Consider the following 17,929-nt stretch of genomic DNA (forward strand, 5'->3'; position numbering starts at 1 on the left):
CATCGCCACTGCTCTCAAAGAATCATATTTTCGTTGACTCGGCTATCAAAGAAACCTCTGGAAAGTGAAATGCTCTTGCGTTTTGGCATCGTTGTTGAACTAAATATCAAGTAAGTATTTCCTTGATAACATTCCAGCAATTTCTTCTTTTATTGCCGTGTTTCTAAACATGTTCTTCCTTGAAAGCTATAGAAATTTAATCACGAGCCTTAAATATTCAAAATCAGTAATCTATATGGAATTTAAGATTGATAGTAGAGTTTAAATAAAACATAAACTAGAGGAATCTACACAATGCTTGGAACCCAAACGTGGCACCTCATGATTGGTTGTTAAAATATTTGCTCCCACAAATGCCCCCAAATTTTTGCATGGCACATGCCTGGCATGAAGGAGGTGAGAAATATTTATCGGGTTTTCCAACTACTTCTAGGCTTCCTTTTGTGAGCTGGGCTCCTGACTGGAGGAGGCTTTCTATTTCTTTTTAGAAGTTGGGTTCCCAATTGGAATGGGCTTGTTGTTCCTTCTAGGTTAAGGATACCCAACTAATATAAATGCAAGGCTTCTCTTCACTCATCTTCATATTGCAAACTTTTTTCTTCTACTTTCTATCTTGTGAGAGAGTTTTTAGAGGATTGTACTGCTTGTCGAGGAGAGGAATTGTTGTGTACACCAAAATAAGTCATGCTTGGTTTTTATTTTTCTTCAAATTTTATTCATGGTGAGGATTGGCTGGCTAGCTCGGCGAGTTGTCGTCGTGACGTGACTGCAGTGGTGAACATCGGTAGTTGTTGCGAAAAATAAATTTTTTCTGTTGTTCGTGGCAAGGACTAGTTGACGGTTGCTGGTTGGTTGTCGTTGAGATGTCGAAATAGCGCCAAGAGCAATTGGTGAAGGTGATGGCATCATCCCTTTTTTTTTCTTTTCTTCTCGGCGCGAGCTGGCATGCTTGCTAGATGGCCATTTACGGGACCAGCCTCAACCGGTTGCGCCTAGGTGATGGGAGGAGGCCGGCACCGTGGTGGTCGTCGACTACTGGCCGTGGCCGCGATCGCTGTGTAAGTGTGTTTTTTTCATCGTAGCATGTGCTTTGCGCTTGTTGCGATGTTGCGGCTTGGCTCGGGTTGAGGGGCTACGCTGGCGGTTTGGGCCGTGTGGCTCCTTCTGCTTGTTTTTTTTGTTTTCCCATGTTAAAGTTTTTCAGAAGGGTGCTTTGTTGGAATGTGCTCCAAGCTAGTGTGCTCCAAACGTCTATCGGGGGATAATTTCTTTTGACAATTTGAATTACTTCTTTAAGTTGGGATTGACAGTGCGAGAGTTCTTTTACTTCTTCGAGGTGGGACGTTGTGAGAAGTGTGCTCAGCTATGTGTGTGTAATGCCAAGTTGTCTGAAAGTCTTAGCCAAGGAGACCACATGTGGAATGCTAATGTTTTGGAGGTCTGTGACTAATAGGAAGATGATGTAGATGACGGTCCAATCGTTCCCATCACCTACTACAATGGTATGTCACAATCTACTAATCTACTTCAATTTTACTTGAATTTTTTTTATGTGTGGATGACTGATTTCTGTCTTCTTCTTACAGTTAAGGATATCACCAAAAAGCTTGATCTTGGACCAGGCATGGCTAAGGTTCGTCTAGCTTTAAACATCTCCACGAGGTTTTGCGAATGACGTTGAAGGCTAAGTGAGCATCGAAGGAAGGCTAGTGGCCTGCCACTGCCAGGGACATTGAAAGGTGAAAGCAGTATGACCCCGACTCGAATAATAAACCTAACGAATAGGAGGATTCCTCGACTGAAATTTCTGGTAAGAGGAAGGTGGCTCTTAAGCTTTCCAAGGATGAAGTTGCGTCCTCACAAGTCAGGTAGCGTCCCCAAGAAGCCTCGTCTTCCTTCCATTGTGGTAAAGCCTTTTCTACGAAGGAGGTCTCGTCTGCTTTCAGAAGTCTTAGGTAAAAGGTGCTCTTTCATTGTCTACTAAAGTCAAGCATGTTATGGGCATTGATAGCAAAAAGGCTAATGACATGCTAGATAGTAGGGATCCCATGCCTAAGTCTTCGGCTGAAAAGTCAAAGATTGTGATCTACTTTATAAGGATGCTGGTGCCAAGCTTGATTCTCTTGCTAAGCAGCGAAGAGCAATTAATCTTCCTCCTAAGAGTTCGAATTGTCTACATCGATCTAAGGAGGAGGACCGAACTGAGAAAGTTGCTTATTCACTTGGCAAGCGTATGCCATTTTCTGAAATACGAGAGACGAAGAGTGGAGCTAGTCCAGCCTCATTGACTCCCTTTGAAGCGAGAATGGCGACAGTGCATGCGGCAAAATAGTCATCTGCTCAAGCTAAAGGTTGCGATGATCTACCCAGGAAGACCAAATCTAGCCATGCTAGGGATATGTCTCCACCTGATCTACTTAAGAGTAACCTTTTGAGAGGTTCGTCTACTTGTGTTGATGATCTAGGCGCCTTTTCAAGTATTTCTCCAGAAGAGCAGAAGAGTGAAGCTCTTACTTTATTTAAAAAATGAATGACTTACGCCACTGAGGTCATCCGGAGCTCATCCACCGTTACTCCTTTTTCAGACCTTGAAAAGCTGGAGAAGAAGAATGTCGCCTTAACTGACCTGCTCTCAATCGAACGAAAGTAATTTGAGACTAAAATTTCGAACTTGAAGAGAAATTTGTTCCTACTGGAGAATTCCTTTGCACTAAATGATGGGGAATTTACCTCTACGGTTGTTGCCCTTTGTGATAAAAATGAGGGTTATGATTGTCTTGATCATGAGTTTCCTAACATGATCCATAGCTATGATTAGCTGCTAGACAAGTTCAAATCCTACTAAAAAACTGCTAAAGCGCTTAAGTCCGAAGCCTTTGTTGATGCTTATAAGCCATGTTGCTTAGATTGCAAGAGAGAAGGTGCTTCATATCATCCCCATTGAAGATGGAGATATAGAGTTGTTCTGCCCAGAAGTGCCCTCTGCTTAAGATGAACAGGTGACTGCAATTGATGATGAATAGGTAGCTAAGGTGGATCAAGTTTAGAAGGGCGCAGCTGATGAGGTGGTCGAGGCAATAGAGCTTGCGGCTGAGGTTGATGTGCTAGTAGTTGCTGCCAGTGAGCAAGTGGCTACAACTGATGAGCAGGTGGTCGAGTAGGATGGAGCCGCGAAGGATGTAGCTGATTACGCCAAAGATGATGGGGTAGCTAATCCTGAATCACTTTGCAATAATTGGCCTCGATTGACAATTTTTTTGTTGGACTTAGCCAATTGGTCACTGTGCTATGAAAATTTCAATCATTTCTTTGGGTGATGTCCTACGTCTCCTTTTGGAGGATGTAGCTAATTACGCCAAGTCTAATAATTTTAGGAAAATAGCTAGATAAAATAGAAACAAAATTTGATAAAATACTTACCCAAGAAGTGAACCCCAAACCTAAGAAAGAAAAACCTTTAGTCAAATTCTAAGACCTAAAACCTAGTCAAACACTTAAGACAACCCCTACAATGAAGAAAATAGAAGAAATTCTTGAACAACTAACACTAGTCAAAGAAAAACCCACTAAAACAGAGTCATCCTCTACCCTTAAAATCATCCAAGCAAATGAAGGTCATCCCTTGCTCTTGAATCCAACAGACTCAGAGTCACCCCGACACTGATACTGATTTTAGTAATATATCAAAAATAGAAAACGCCTTTAACATTTTAATACTCAGTAGACTAAGGAGTAAAATAAATCCCACTAGTTCAACAAATAATTGGTATCCTAAACCAACTCCCCCCGATATCCAATTCGGAGAAAGAAATTTTCAAAGTCAATTCTTAGTCTCTTCTGATAAACTTTATGAGTGGAATATAGATGGCCTGTCTGATCAAGAAATTATGAATAAATTGCAGCACATGTCTATGGTCGCCAATAGTTACATCACTAATCACAACCTTAGACAGTCATAAATCGTGCTCCTTTTAGAAACAGGATTTACAGGAACTTTACGTTCTTGGTGGGATAAACATCTCACAGAAGAGTCAAAACGACAAATAATATGTGTAGTAAAACTAAATGAAGATGGATTCCCTATATTTGATGAAAATGTCAACATGGGAATTGAAGATGAAGTCAACACCTTATTATACACAATAATTGAACATTGCATAGGTACACCTAGTAACACTACAGCCAGAATTCATGATTAGCTTAGCAACCTTAAATGTCCCAAGTTAAGTGATTTTAGATGGTACAAAGATGTCTTTATATCTAGGGTCGTGCTAAGAGATGACAGTAATCAATCATTTTGGAAAGAAAAATTCATTAATGGTCTTCCCAATCTTTTCGCACACAAAATACAAACAGTTCTAAGTAATGATCAAGGTCACATAGATTTCGATAGTTTAACTTATGGAAATATTATCAGTACAATTAACCAAGTAGGAATGAAAATGTGTGTTGACATGAAAATAGGTAAACAAATTCAATCAGAAAGAAATTTAGCTAAATATGAATTAGGAGATTTCTGTGAACAATATGGTTTAGCATATATTCCTCTATCTAAAAAAGTCAAGCATAAGAATTATGACCAAAATAGTCGAACTAGACATTATACTAGAAAACAACAATCCTTCAAAAATGATAATGAATTTTATAGTAAAAACAAGTTTAACCCGAAGAGAAAGAATTGGTCAAAAGTACCCAAAAAAGATAGAAAAGACAAATTTAAAAAGAACACCAACAAAAGAAAAGTTGAGTGCTGGAAATGCAAAAAACATGGTCATTATGCTAATGAATGTAAAGTTAAAGACACAATTAAACAATTAAAAATCACAGACGAAGAAAAAGCCCAATTAATTAAAGTATTAGAATTAAGAAACTTTGAGTCTAGTGAAATTGAGACCCCAATAACAAGCTCAGCAGACTATAGTTCCTCAGATTCCCAATGAAGTTCCCCAAAAATCCAATTTGGTTGTGAAGATAATTGTTGTAATGTCTTAACTAAGTCAATAAACATCCTTACAAAACAAGAAGAGTAAGAAGAATTATTAATTGATTTAATTAGTAAAGTAGAAAATCCAAAATTAAAATAAGAATATTTAAAGAAATTAAGAAAAGTCATTAGTCAAGAATAAACGAGTCAACACATCCCCCCGAAAATAAGTCTAAATACTACCTTAGAAAAATTCAACAAAAGAAAAAAAGTCGCTTTACAAGACTTACAACTTGAAGTAAAAATCATCAGAAAGGAAATCACTGAGTTAAAACAGTCTAACCGACAATTACAAAGTGATAATGTTGAAATCAAACAAGACCTGGTTAATATACTAGAAAAAATAGAACCTAACAACAATGGTAAAAGACGGTTTGAAGACCAATCTGAAGATGAACTTGAACATTCAAGTATCGACAAAGCTATTAATTTAATCAAACAATTAAGTTTCCGTAAATGGTATTCAAAAGTCAATATTTATATCAACAATTTTGAACTAAAAACAATAGCTCTGTTTGACTCAGGAGCCGATCTTAATTGCATTCAAGAGGGTTTAATTCCCACTAATTATTACAAGGAGTCAAAAGAATCTTTAGGAACAGCCTCTGTAAACCACTACACCTTAAATATGAAATTCCTAAAGCCTATTTATGCCAAAATAAAATATGCTTTAAGACATCCTTTGTCCTAGTCAAAGACAGACAAAGCGCTTAGAAGAATCAGAAAACTCTATGCATTCTTCACCCCACTTTGGAAGAGCCACCAAGCACAACAAATAGGTGCCAGTTCCTCCACCCTAGAAACTCCAATCACTCAACAAGCCTTGTGCTACCCGTTTGATCAAGATCAAGTCTCTACGACCCTTGTATCAATCACAAATTTTCTAAACACTTTGGAGATCGAATCAAAGGATTTCATATAGAGATTGCAACCCTAAATTTCATTTATATAAATAGTACTTTGAACACGTGTTCTAGTCTCATTTGTCGTAGGATTTTCTATTTACACCCTAATATCGCAATATACCTTAACTCATTGAGTTAGAAGAAGAAGACTAAAGGTGCTTCCCAAAAAAATAAAAATCAAAACTGCACTTGACGGAGATAACATAATGTCTATAAATTGTAAACTTCGGGAAAAATAGCGACCAATTTGGCTAAAATTTTTTCTCAATGACCAAATAGAATTTTCGTATAAAACCTAGTGACCAAAAGAGTATTTAACCCTTTTTTTTAATGCTTAAATATATCGCAAGAACACTATAAGAACTAAGAAGTTATTAGTTTTTTTTTTTAGAAGAATATTTCATTTATAAGCCAAAATGAATACAAAGACTGGCATGAATACAGTAGCCTCATTAAAACATTCCTAGGAAAACCACTTGGGACAAACTCCAGTGCAGGAAAGAGTACTATACATGCCAAGAACTAACAAGAGAGTCCAACCTAGACCACAAAAGATCGTTACAAGAACATAAAAAAATAAAAAAACCAACTAAACACCAACACAATAGACCCATAAGAGAATCGCATTGCATCCCAACTATCAAAAGAAGCATTCTATAAGAAACACTCGTAGTCCTTTGACAGCCCACGAACTACAAAAACACACTAAGGATAGAAACCTAGGAGACCATACCGAGGAAGAGCACAAAAATAATAACAAGAATGGCCCTTGAAAAGCACCCTAACTCAATTTAGAACTTGATAAAGAAAACTCTTATGAACAAACATAGGTCTTCAGGTGGGGTATAGCAGAGATGAGCTACAAATGAGCAATATAACTATAGAAAAGGACAACAAAACAGACGCTAAAACCGAAGAAAAAACCCTCAGGGCACACCACTACATCCCAACAACTATCACTGTGTCGCTCTGCTATCGCCGCTGAAACAGAGACAAAACATCAGCCACCAAGTATCACAACTTTCCCAAAGAGAGACCCAATCCAGCATCACTATTGTCACTGACACCGAGATAGAGACAACACCAACCACCTAGAACATTGCAAAAACAACCAAACAAAACAAACACACAAACACAACTAGATCCAAATAGATCAGGCTAAAAACCCAAGATCTAAGAGATTTGGGGAGGAGAATAGGATGGGGAGAGAGGGGCCAGCAAAAGCCCCCAAGAAAGTGGAAAGAGAGGGTAGAGAGGATGAGAAGGAAATAGATTGGAGAAGAGGATAGGAAGGGAGAAGATGGGCGGAGGGGAGGAGAGGCAGTGGCCACCTCCCATAGCTTAGGAAAGGTTGGTTGTTGGCAAATTGAAAGAGGGAGGGTTTCTGTCGCAACCCTAGCAGAGACTTATACAAGAGTAGGTATTAGTTCTTAAATATATAAAAACAGTATAAGAACTAATTTTTTAAATTAGTTATGCTTAAATATATGGCAAGAACTTTATAAGAACGAATAGCATCTCCAAGGGAGATGTTAAATGCAACGTGGCACTTTTAGCATGTTAAAAAAAATAGTTGAGACTCACTCCAACCTAAAATGTTAAATGCGTGGAATAACATTTCTCTCTACTCATGTTATTTTTTTTGTTTGACTTTGTGATTATTTTAGTATTTTATTATTATTTCTCAATTATTGTGCCTATAAAGTAATAAACCAATAACACTATATAATAAAATAATATTTTAATTTGATATGTCGGGTGGAATGTAAATTCAATTATATGTCAAATTGCCACATAAGCCATCAAATTCAAATTTAATATTTGATATTTGACATCTCCCTTTTAGAGCATCTCCAAGGATATGTTAGAAAGGCTAGTATATATTTATGTACAAGGTTTTTTTTTCTTCATTTATTTGTGGATTGTCTACGTGTGTGAGATCCTAATCATTTTGAATTTTCCCAACTTGATTAATTCATAAAGTTTTTTTTTTCTTCTTCTTTTTGATTTATTTATAGAGTTAAAAAGGAAAAATAAAAGAAATTAAAGTGAAAAAGAAAAAGAAAAAGAAGAAAACAAGAAAAGAAGAAAATTAATAATAAAATGAAGAAAGTATGTTGTGGCCTTATAAGGGCAAACCCAATCATGGTCCCTAAATGGGGCTTTAAAAATGGTGGATAGAAACTCATTTAGAGCTCCAATGGAATATTCTGGGCTCTAAAGGTATCTTTCTCACAATGGATTTTGGCCTCCAAACCCTAAATCCAAGTCACATCGTGATTTGATAATATTACCCTTATTAAATGTATTGACTTTCATATTACATTTAATTTATCTAAATTTTTTTACAAATGGGAAAAATAAAAATAGAAATTATTAAAATAATATTTTGTTTTACCCACCAGCCCCAGCCATACACCCCATCTCCATCTCTCAAAAATATGTTGCTTCTCTTGCCAGTCATACCACTACGTAACATCTTCCTCCCGCCCTTGTGGCTAGGTTGTTTTTTCAATGTTTTCATATTTACTTCTTAATGTTTTAATGATTAATATCCTAAAACTAATTTTTTATAATTTTTTGTAATTGAACTTTGGTTTTTTTTTTTAAGGAACTGATATCAATCAAAATTTAATAAAATATCAGTTTGAAATTTGGTGGCTTATGTGGCAATTTGACATGACCATCTCCAAGGTAGTATGCAAATGAAATAGGGGAAATTGTACTATGACAACCTAGGTGGCATGTTGCCTAATGAAAAGGGTTGGTCACTCCAAGAGCCTAAGCAATGCAAGTGTACAAATCATTATTATATTATTATATTATTTATTTTTATCTTTTACATTTATTATTTTATTTTATAGAAAGTAGGTGAGAGAGTGGAGATGATATTTTATTATAAAAAATAAATAGGACCCAATATACCTCTTCACTTTGAAGTAGACAATATTACCTTGTTGGGGAAAGTATGTATATTTTATCTGTTCATTTACCTTTTCTCTTAGAGCATGAAAATGCTAATGTGATAAAGCAACTGAAATTTATCTACTCTTTTGCCTATGCTTCATTACAACCCATATGTCTTTTGTATTTAATAAAATAAGCAGTAAATAAAGTAATAGTAACTGAAGAAAGAGCAAATAATAATAAATTATTGAAAGTGACTTTTTAACAATTAAAAATAAAAAGCAGTGACAGTAACAAAGCCCAAAGATTATTTGGCGGGTCATTTGGTTTAGAAAGTCGTAATGCAAAAAATAACACCTCAACTTTATGGCATCAATTTTGTATGGGCTTTAGACTGTTCGATTGGAGTATTTTTATCGTTTGTTTTTAGCTGATTTTGCCTCGACGTTGAATTTGACATCTCTCTTAAAAATGTTGTTATAGATGTGTTTAGACTAGTGATATCTTTACTTTATTTATCAATTCTCTCCCCAATTAAAATCAAAAGAAAGATCTTAAGATAGTGATCTTTTTCATGTAGTTCAATAATATCTCAAAATTAACATGGAAACTTGTACCTCCATGATCTTTTTTGCTAAAGGCCTTCTACTCTGTACACGATGATATTCATAGATTAAAGTAATTTTGACTTAGTTGTTTTACAAAGTCAATTAGCGAGATCCCTTTGGTCAAAAGTTCTAGTAACACATACTTTATGAGGAAAAGAATTGCTCAACTCAAAAGGTCAATACACACCTACAAAGATACTTAATAATCAATTCATCTTTTCTACCCAATGGGACCCACAATGCAGTTGTCGGCCTACGACCAGTCCCATTTTACACTTCTCTCCCCATGTTGCACGTGTGAACTGCCACATGGCGTTTCCGTAAATAAGTCAAGAGTGGAGGGCAGCTTTGACAACATAGAGACTCCCATTCAAGACCTCTACCTCTATCCACCGGATCCATTTAAAGCCCAAAACGCGGGCGTTCCGTCCACCAAGGTTTACTAATCGACGCCATAACACCGTATTACCTTAACCCGGGTTAAAATATTAACCGCGGTTAAGTTGTCTTCCCCAATCAAACCCCACCTTTTATAAACCTCAGCCAAAACGAAGCCACAGAGAGAGGCACACAGAAGAAGAAGCAAACCGGAGAGAGAGAAAGTAGAGAGAGAGAGAGAGCAAAACAAGAATCTCACAACCAGAAATGGCGGCGGTTTACGTGGACGAAGAGGAGGTGTGGAAATGTCCAAAACACCCCTCCAAGCGCCGCAAGAGCGGAATCTGCCCCGTCTGCCTCCGCGAGCGCCTCGTCATCCTCTGCCCCGAATGCGCTAACGTGCGCCCCTGCGGATGCTGCGCTACTGCGACGACGTCGTCTTCTTCCTCGTCGTCGTCGTCCTCCCGGTTTACCGGCGGCGACGGCGTCCGTGTCGCGAAGCTTCTCGAGAGCGAGCCGTCATTCCGACGGTCCCGATCGGTGGCGATCCCCTTCCTGCGTTCGAGGTCAAGGTTCGTCGGCGGCGGCGGAGTCGGCCATGTGGATTTCGACCGGAGCGAGCCGCATAGCGGCGGCGGTCGGACGAAAACGCCGTCGTTTTGGTCGTCGATGTTTCGGTCATCTCAGAGGAGCAAGAGAAGCGAGGCAAATGGAGAACACGAAACGACACCGGAGAAGAAAGTAGTGGGAGAAATAGAGGAAGTAGAAGACGCAGATGCTGCGATGAGGAGGAATATGATGAGGAAATCGAGGTCGGTGGCCGTACCGATGATGTCGTCGAATTCCGGCGATGCCGCAGGCGAGAGACCGCCGGCGAAGGGTAGGGGCTGGTATTTTCCGAGTCCGATCAAGGCCTTCCGGCATTCCAAAATTTCGAAGATTGTTTCCGAGCGGTCGCCTGTGTACAGAGGTTAATTATATTTCTCTTGTAAAACAAAAAATAATTAAATTAACACTAAAAAGAAATCTAATAATTTTAATTTTTGGAATTTGAAAGACCCGATGAGGAATTTTGATCTTGCAATGGTAATAATTCGAATGTAACTTGGGATTATGTATTGCAAAGTTTGGCAAATTCAGTGATTTGTGATCAATCTGTGCATCCACTAAATTTGTATGCTAAATTTCTGGGTTTATTTATTTATTTATTTATGCACTTACAGAAATATCGAGCTCGGATGCAAAAGGGCTCCCTAGCCTACATTTACTTATGATCTTTAGTTTTTACCATAAATTATCTCATGCAATATTTTTCGGCGTTACGTTTAGTTGCGGGTAAATTTAACTAACTGAACGTGGGAAGCAGTTTTGGCGCATGAGAAGGCTGCTGGGTGGGTTGGATTTTGTTGACAACTTCCAGCCTCGTTGCAAGCCTTGACTGAATTAAATATCAACTTGGAACTACTTTGGTACACGTGGCAGGTATGTGGATATTGGAAAATAAATATCAACTTGGGAATCTTTAGTTAACTAAAGGTAATTAGAACTAGAGGAACTGAACCGAACCGAACTCGCATAACCGATAACTGAACGAGAGGCTTTGGTATCGGATAAATTGGAATCGCCACTGAATCGCAGGTACCATCGGAATCGTCGATCATCGGTTATCGACTGTATCAATGTCGTCAATGATAGTTGGTCGGTTACCGCCACTAATTAAAAGGAGTACCAAATTTTAATTACTAAAAGTAAAGGTGTCCAAAAAGAATATTTGCATCTGTAGTGTACTTTCTTTCCAAAACGATAATAGTTGTGTACTTTGTTAGTTGATATGTCTAGTTAGGGAATTTCAGCAAAAATAATAATTTGGGTAAGGGGCCGGAAGGTAAGATTTGGATGAAGGTAGGGCCGTTATATATAGGTGTTATGTGACTTATGTCTCTTCTTAATTTAGTGGTTTAGGGCACATTATGATTTTAGAGGGTGAAAATGTGAGGCTGACGATTTCCTAGATCTTGGAAGGACTATAAAAAACAAACAAAGATAGAATGTATCTTCCGGATTTATTATTATTATTATTATTATTTTGTGCATGTGATTTATAACGGTAATAAATGGTTAAACCCTAATTTGGAGGGAAGCATCACAATCTAATTGTGTCATGCATGGATTTGCCGTCGATTTTAATTGATCCTAACCTTAATTTATGACTAAAGTCAACTCTTAACTTGATTTGTTTAATTAATTGTGTCATGGGAATGGAAACTAATCCCACCAAAAAATCGTATTAATTTATTAATTATGTCGTTTTTTGGATCAATTCGAAAATAATATTCTAAACTACATACTTAAGAATAGGAACTCAACCTTGATTATTTCTAAAGAAAATATATTTCACCTCCTAGAATAAAATTGTATAATTTTATCAAAATTTAAATAATATCATACCTAAAAAACTGAAATATAGGTTTTTCTTTTAAATAGCTATGTTTTCTTATTCAACTGAAAAGAAGTATTTTTATACAAATGATATATATTGAAGGAAAGGAGAATCGAAACTAGAACTTCGGTGCATAGGTAAATGCTCTTGAATATGCTCTTAACAACACTCGAGCTGCAAACCCTTTGCACTGAAATAAAGTGTTTAAAGTAACTTTGTATCAATGTCAAAAAGAAGAACACCAGAAGTATAAAGTAGTGCATGGTATTATTGGCTCATTGGGTCATCATGTCAAGAGACCTCAAATAATTCAAAGAACTTTTGTGAAGGGACGTTTGAAAGCAGTGTGAAAGTTTAGTAATAATAGAATCATCATCAACAATATTCAACATCCAACAACAGCAACTTACATATATAATTAATCTTAACTTGAAAATAATGTCCATGACATATCTGTTCTCGTGAATGCAGGATATTGAATGAGCGGCTTACTGTCTGTGAGTTATTAGAAAGTTTGGCAGGTCCACACAAATGGCCAATGTGACATTTGAATAATCTTTGGAACCATTTCTAATTATTTCTTTAGATTCCTTCAAAGGGTGAGACAATTTTGAAGCAAATGATGAGCCACAAGTTACAATTAATTACAAATAGTTTAAGTTATTCACCTATATTGTAAAGTACAAAGAACAATACATAAATTAAAATAATTTGGAGTGTATATTTTTCTCCTCGTGATATTTTATATAGAATTAGGGTTTCTCGAAGGCTATTCCCAAATTGAGTCCGGATCTATTGTCTTCATTTCCCATATCTTCTCCATATTTCTCATTTCATTTCTTGACACATGTCCAACCACTTAACTCTCAATATAACAATGTTAACCTTAAATAAATTAAAAAATTAAAAATAATCAACTTCCCTCCTCTCTCTCCCTTTCTCCCCCTCTTTCTCTCTTCTTTCAAATTGATTGTCGAACAATGAAATGAAATTAACAAAATTTCAAAAATACCATCAAACTTAAAACACAGTTTTGACCTAGTAAATGCTAGAATTTGGCATAATAAGCCCATGTGTCATAGAAAAGCGGCAAGTTGCGCTCGTCTCGTAAAAATTACTTATCACAAGTCTATATTGGAGCTCTGAACCCAAATCTGCAAAGGTTGATTTTTTTATGTTTTTGGACTTGCGATTGTCAAATTGCTCTTCAATCCTTTCAGCCATTTAATATTCCACAACGATTAAGACCAAATGATCTTGAGCAATAAATACTAATGACTTGAGACCAACATGTCATATTCACTACAAGTTTCATGTATCTTGAAATGTTAATCATTGCGTCTCGATTAGTGTAACGAGATGTTTTCATCTGGAAGAACCCGAGATTTTACGGCAAGTCTCCAAGGCAAATACATAAATCCTTCTAAGTAACCTTAATCACGTGTTTGCAATATTAATTTGGATTTGAGAATCTGCAAGCACATTCGAACCATTGGATCGACAAAAACAGTACCAATTTTCTATTGAGCCCTGCGAACCTTATCACATGTATAGTAGTTGATCAAATTTAATAAACAAAGTATTTCCAATTTAGAGTTGTGAATACTATATAATGTCTCTCAACATAAATAAATATTCTCAAATTATTTGCCGTATTATGAATAGGTGCCACACATTCAGATAAGAATAGAACAGCATTTCTCCGACTAGCAAACTAACAATATAAACCAATCAAACACGCCGGACAAAACAAATGTAATAAAATATTGCAAATTAAAAAACTCCTCTCTACCATTCTAATTCTGGTTTAAGAGGCGGATTAGCGTTTTGATTTTGACTAAGTGAATTGTGGTGTTGGTGGTGAGTGGGACTTGGCCTAGCTTGACTTGGTCCTTTTACCAATTAAATCATTAAGAAATTAAGAATCAAAGATTCTGAAATGGTTAGAACAACTGTTAAATCTTCTCCCCATGAACTTAAAGCATTGCTTATTATTTTTTTAATCCGCCGCTGCTCGGCGCTCAGCAGTAAAGTGCTTGTGATTGTGGTCCTAGCCATCACACTGCCAGTGTTTTTGGACCAAGTAAAAGTCTAAAAGAGTTGATATTTTAAACGTCAAGTCTATAAATAAAGAAAAGATTTGAACAGAATTTTTTGACAAATCCTTTGTATCTAATTAGAATAATACATCCATTCAAAAGGCTTCTGGAAATTGTGTTACTTTAGCGAGTGTGACATGTATAGAAAATCTGTAAAGTTCTGTCTCTGTGTCCTACATATATAAAATTCAATGAACTACAAAAATAAAATAGAAGGCCAGATTTCTATGGCTACAAACAAGATATTGTGGCAAAAACCCCACCAAAAGATATTGTGGGAGATTCTATGTCCTAATTGTTACATCAGATTATAGCAGTCATCACTTTGATGCAGGCCACTAATGTTTTTATTTATTTATGAATTTTGGTTAAACTTCTGAAACTTTATTAACATCTAAGATCGTACACAATTACATTCACAGTGTCACTACAAAACGATACGAGAGGAACCTTGAGTGCAAGACGGTGAATTAGCCTAACTCACATAATTAACAATAGTGTCTCGTCTTTTAAAACAATACCATACAGCTATTTTTGACTGTTTGATGATAGTGAGATATCATACAACCTACATTGGCAAATGGTCTCAGAGAAGCATAATAAAGACAATTTGGATTCCAATAGGGTCCCCCACATATGGAAGAAGTTAGGTGCACTCTAAGAGATAAATGGCACTTTCTCTTGGTTATTATTATTTTATTTTCTTTTTGGGTTCTTTATTTAGGGCACATGATGATATATGTAAGAGGAGAGGAAAACTTGTATGGTTTTGGAAGAGAATCTTAGGTTCCGACATGAGTGAGTCAGTTAGTGGCTACCATTCAAATGCAGAAAAAGTCATAAAAAGAGTTTGACAGAATTGGATCCATTTGTGCAGTGACTATTATAGCTAGCTTCTGAAGAAACAGCCAAACCAAACCTGTGCATGGGATTAATTGTAGATAACATATACCTAGCAGACGCCATGTTAGGCAGCCACAACTTTAGCTTTTGCTGCGGTCAGCTGATGGCATTGGCCGGTACAGCCTTAGTCTCCATGTGTATGTCCTCATTCCTCGACCTCATGCATTATCTGTGGGCACATTAATATGGATATTTATGCATAGGTAAAAAATAAAATAAAAATAAAGTTACATTATTAATGTTCTTACAAGCATCAATGTACCTTCAATTTTTCCTCTCTCTCTCTATATATATATATTCAAAATAATGTACTTCATCAAATTACTAGAATCAAAATTCAATCAAACACCCAACTTTTATTTTATAGCATATATAACTGTGAATATGAACCACACAGCTAAATAAAAATTATGGCAATTTTCAATTTATTACTATGAATTTGTCCTTGTTTCAGCATTCGATACATCGAGTTTTTTTCATCTCATTCGCATACATAATCTTTAATTCCATACCAGTTTAATACATTCGTTAGCCAATCTATCAAGACCTCTGTTAAAAGCATACGTCGAACCACCAGCTTTGCATTACGTGTCCCAATTGCCCCCGGTACTAAATGAAATCCCGCCAAAAAAGCTAACATGGCCACTTACCCCGCCTCTTATTTGCCACGTTGCCTGACATCTTTATTAAAAAAATTCAAAAGCCAACAACCCTTGCCGCTAAAGAAATTATCGAGAAAAAGCCATGGCCATCAGCTATTTATCCCAACCTAACCCCAAATGCCCTAATCAGAGAGAAGAACATTGGAATTGAGGACAACGAATCTTGAGTAAAGGTGAGAGAGAAGAATTGCCTACATATCTTAGCCATGACGTCCATGTCTGGGATATCTGAGTCGAAAAGGAAAATGCCAGTGAACTTCTACGTACTATGGGTTGAGTTGAGGGCGAAGAGCTTGACTTCTTGGACTAATTCGAACCTTGGTAGAAGGTTTGATGTGAGAGCACAGGTAAGTTGAATTATTTTTCATGTAAAATTGATCTGGGTCTTGTATGTTTTTGGGTCAAATGGAGTAAATCGAACTCTATTTGTAGAGAAGTGATGGTTGCTCGTTCTGGGTGTGGTATGATGTAGAGAACTCCCCCCATACGAAGAAGTTGATAGATGGGCTTCTTAAGAGGATACATAATATAGATGATGAGATGCTACAAATTCGTGCAAGGAAAAGGAAACTCTGGTTCTTTTAAGTTGTCTTGGATGCTGCTTGTTGCTTTGATGATGAAAGGGAAATATGTGTGTTAGGGATTAGGGGTCAGTCGTTTATGTAACGGCAAGGTGCTGATTTAGTATTTAAATTTAGTAGTCATATGTATTCGAATTGAATGAAATGGATACGTAATGAGGTGCAACGTTTTGTAATATGGCTCTGTAATGACCTGAATCCTTGATATGAAATCACCATTTCTTAACAATCATGTGTTTTTTTTATTAACCAGCATCATTCATTCAAGATGTATCCATATCCAAGATGTATCTCTATCTAAAACGTGTCCTTCGAAATACCCTATCCAATACCAACCCTTCATTGTAAATCAGTCTAACCAAAATATCCATCAAACTAGTTAACCAAAATGTGTCCCTCAAAATATCCTATCCATCAGTCTAAGTCATTCATTGAAAGCAGTCTTCATCTTCCTACCATAACCCTTCTTTGAATAATCTCTTGGGTTGGTTTGGGATGATTGAGTTTGTTGTGGAGCTATAGAAGTACTTGGCTGAGACGAAACAGTTGATTAAGATCATGATGGTGGAGCTGTATATGGATGCACAAGCATGAATTAATGCGTGGAATACCTGTCAAGTTCCATCTCCTGCATGAACAAGTTTCTTATCAGGAGCATTGTTCTAATAGTCTTCAACATGGTTAGTATTGGCTTCGATCTAGCCTTTAAGATAAAAGAGGTTATTTAGCAGCATGTCACACTATGGGAAAGTATCAAACACCCATTGCCATGAAAGATCCCCACTAACAAACAAAAACCCTAAAGCCTCTGACAAACACCAATGCCATCAATAGAAACCCTAACACAAATCCTCTGCCTATATAAACCCAAACCATAAACCGAAATGAACATGAAAACCGTCAATACAAACTTACCGTATGAGATATCGCGCTTAACCTAAGCCATCTGCACTCACATTGTTGCCCTTCTTCTTCCGCTCCTCTGTTCTTCAGTATTTTTGCTTTGATTTTGCGATGGTATAGTGAAAAGAAGTGGGAGTGGTTCGATTAAGGTGGGTTTCTTCTTGGGAAGTTTGTTTTTGGTCTAAACTATGGTTTCTTCTCGGGTTTAAGCTGGGTTTTAAACATTTTCTAGGGAAGACAATAGGTTTGGACAAAAGCTTAAGCGGGGGTTGGCTTTTTAAATTTTTAAATTTTTAAAATAAAGATGTCAGGCCACGTGGCAGCTGACAGGTGGGGGTAGGTGGCCACGTCAGCTTTTTGGCGGGATTTCATTTAGTACGGGGTTCACTTGGGACACATAATGCGAAGTTGGTGGTTCCACGTCAGCATTTAACGGAGGTCCTAACAGATTGACTAACGAATTTATTAAATCGGTATGAAATTAAAGTTTGCTGAAATACTAAAATGAAAATTACCTAACTAAGAATTAATACAATCCATGGTCCACTTTTAGAGTGTG

At 36.8% G+C, this 17,929-nt stretch overlaps 1 protein-coding gene across 1 annotated transcript; it reads left to right on the forward strand.

Annotated features, from left to right (window-relative positions):
• Positions 1–9,942: 9,942 nt before the first annotated feature.
• LOC103336887 (uncharacterized) lies at positions 9,943–10,936 on the forward strand. Its single transcript, XM_089042021.1, has one exon. It carries the CDS (start codon positions 10,050–10,052, stop codon positions 10,755–10,757), a length of 708 nt encoding a protein of 235 aa, XP_088898147.1. The 5' UTR covers positions 9,943–10,049; the 3' UTR covers positions 10,758–10,936.
• The last annotated feature ends 6,993 nt before the right edge of the window (positions 10,937–17,929 follow it).

Source organism: Prunus mume, linkage group LG7, assembly GCF_029339155.1.
Source record: "Prunus mume cultivar Tortuosa linkage group LG7, ASM2933915v1, whole genome shotgun sequence".
Classification (NCBI taxonomy): Eukaryota; Viridiplantae; Streptophyta; class Magnoliopsida; order Rosales; family Rosaceae; genus Prunus; species Prunus mume.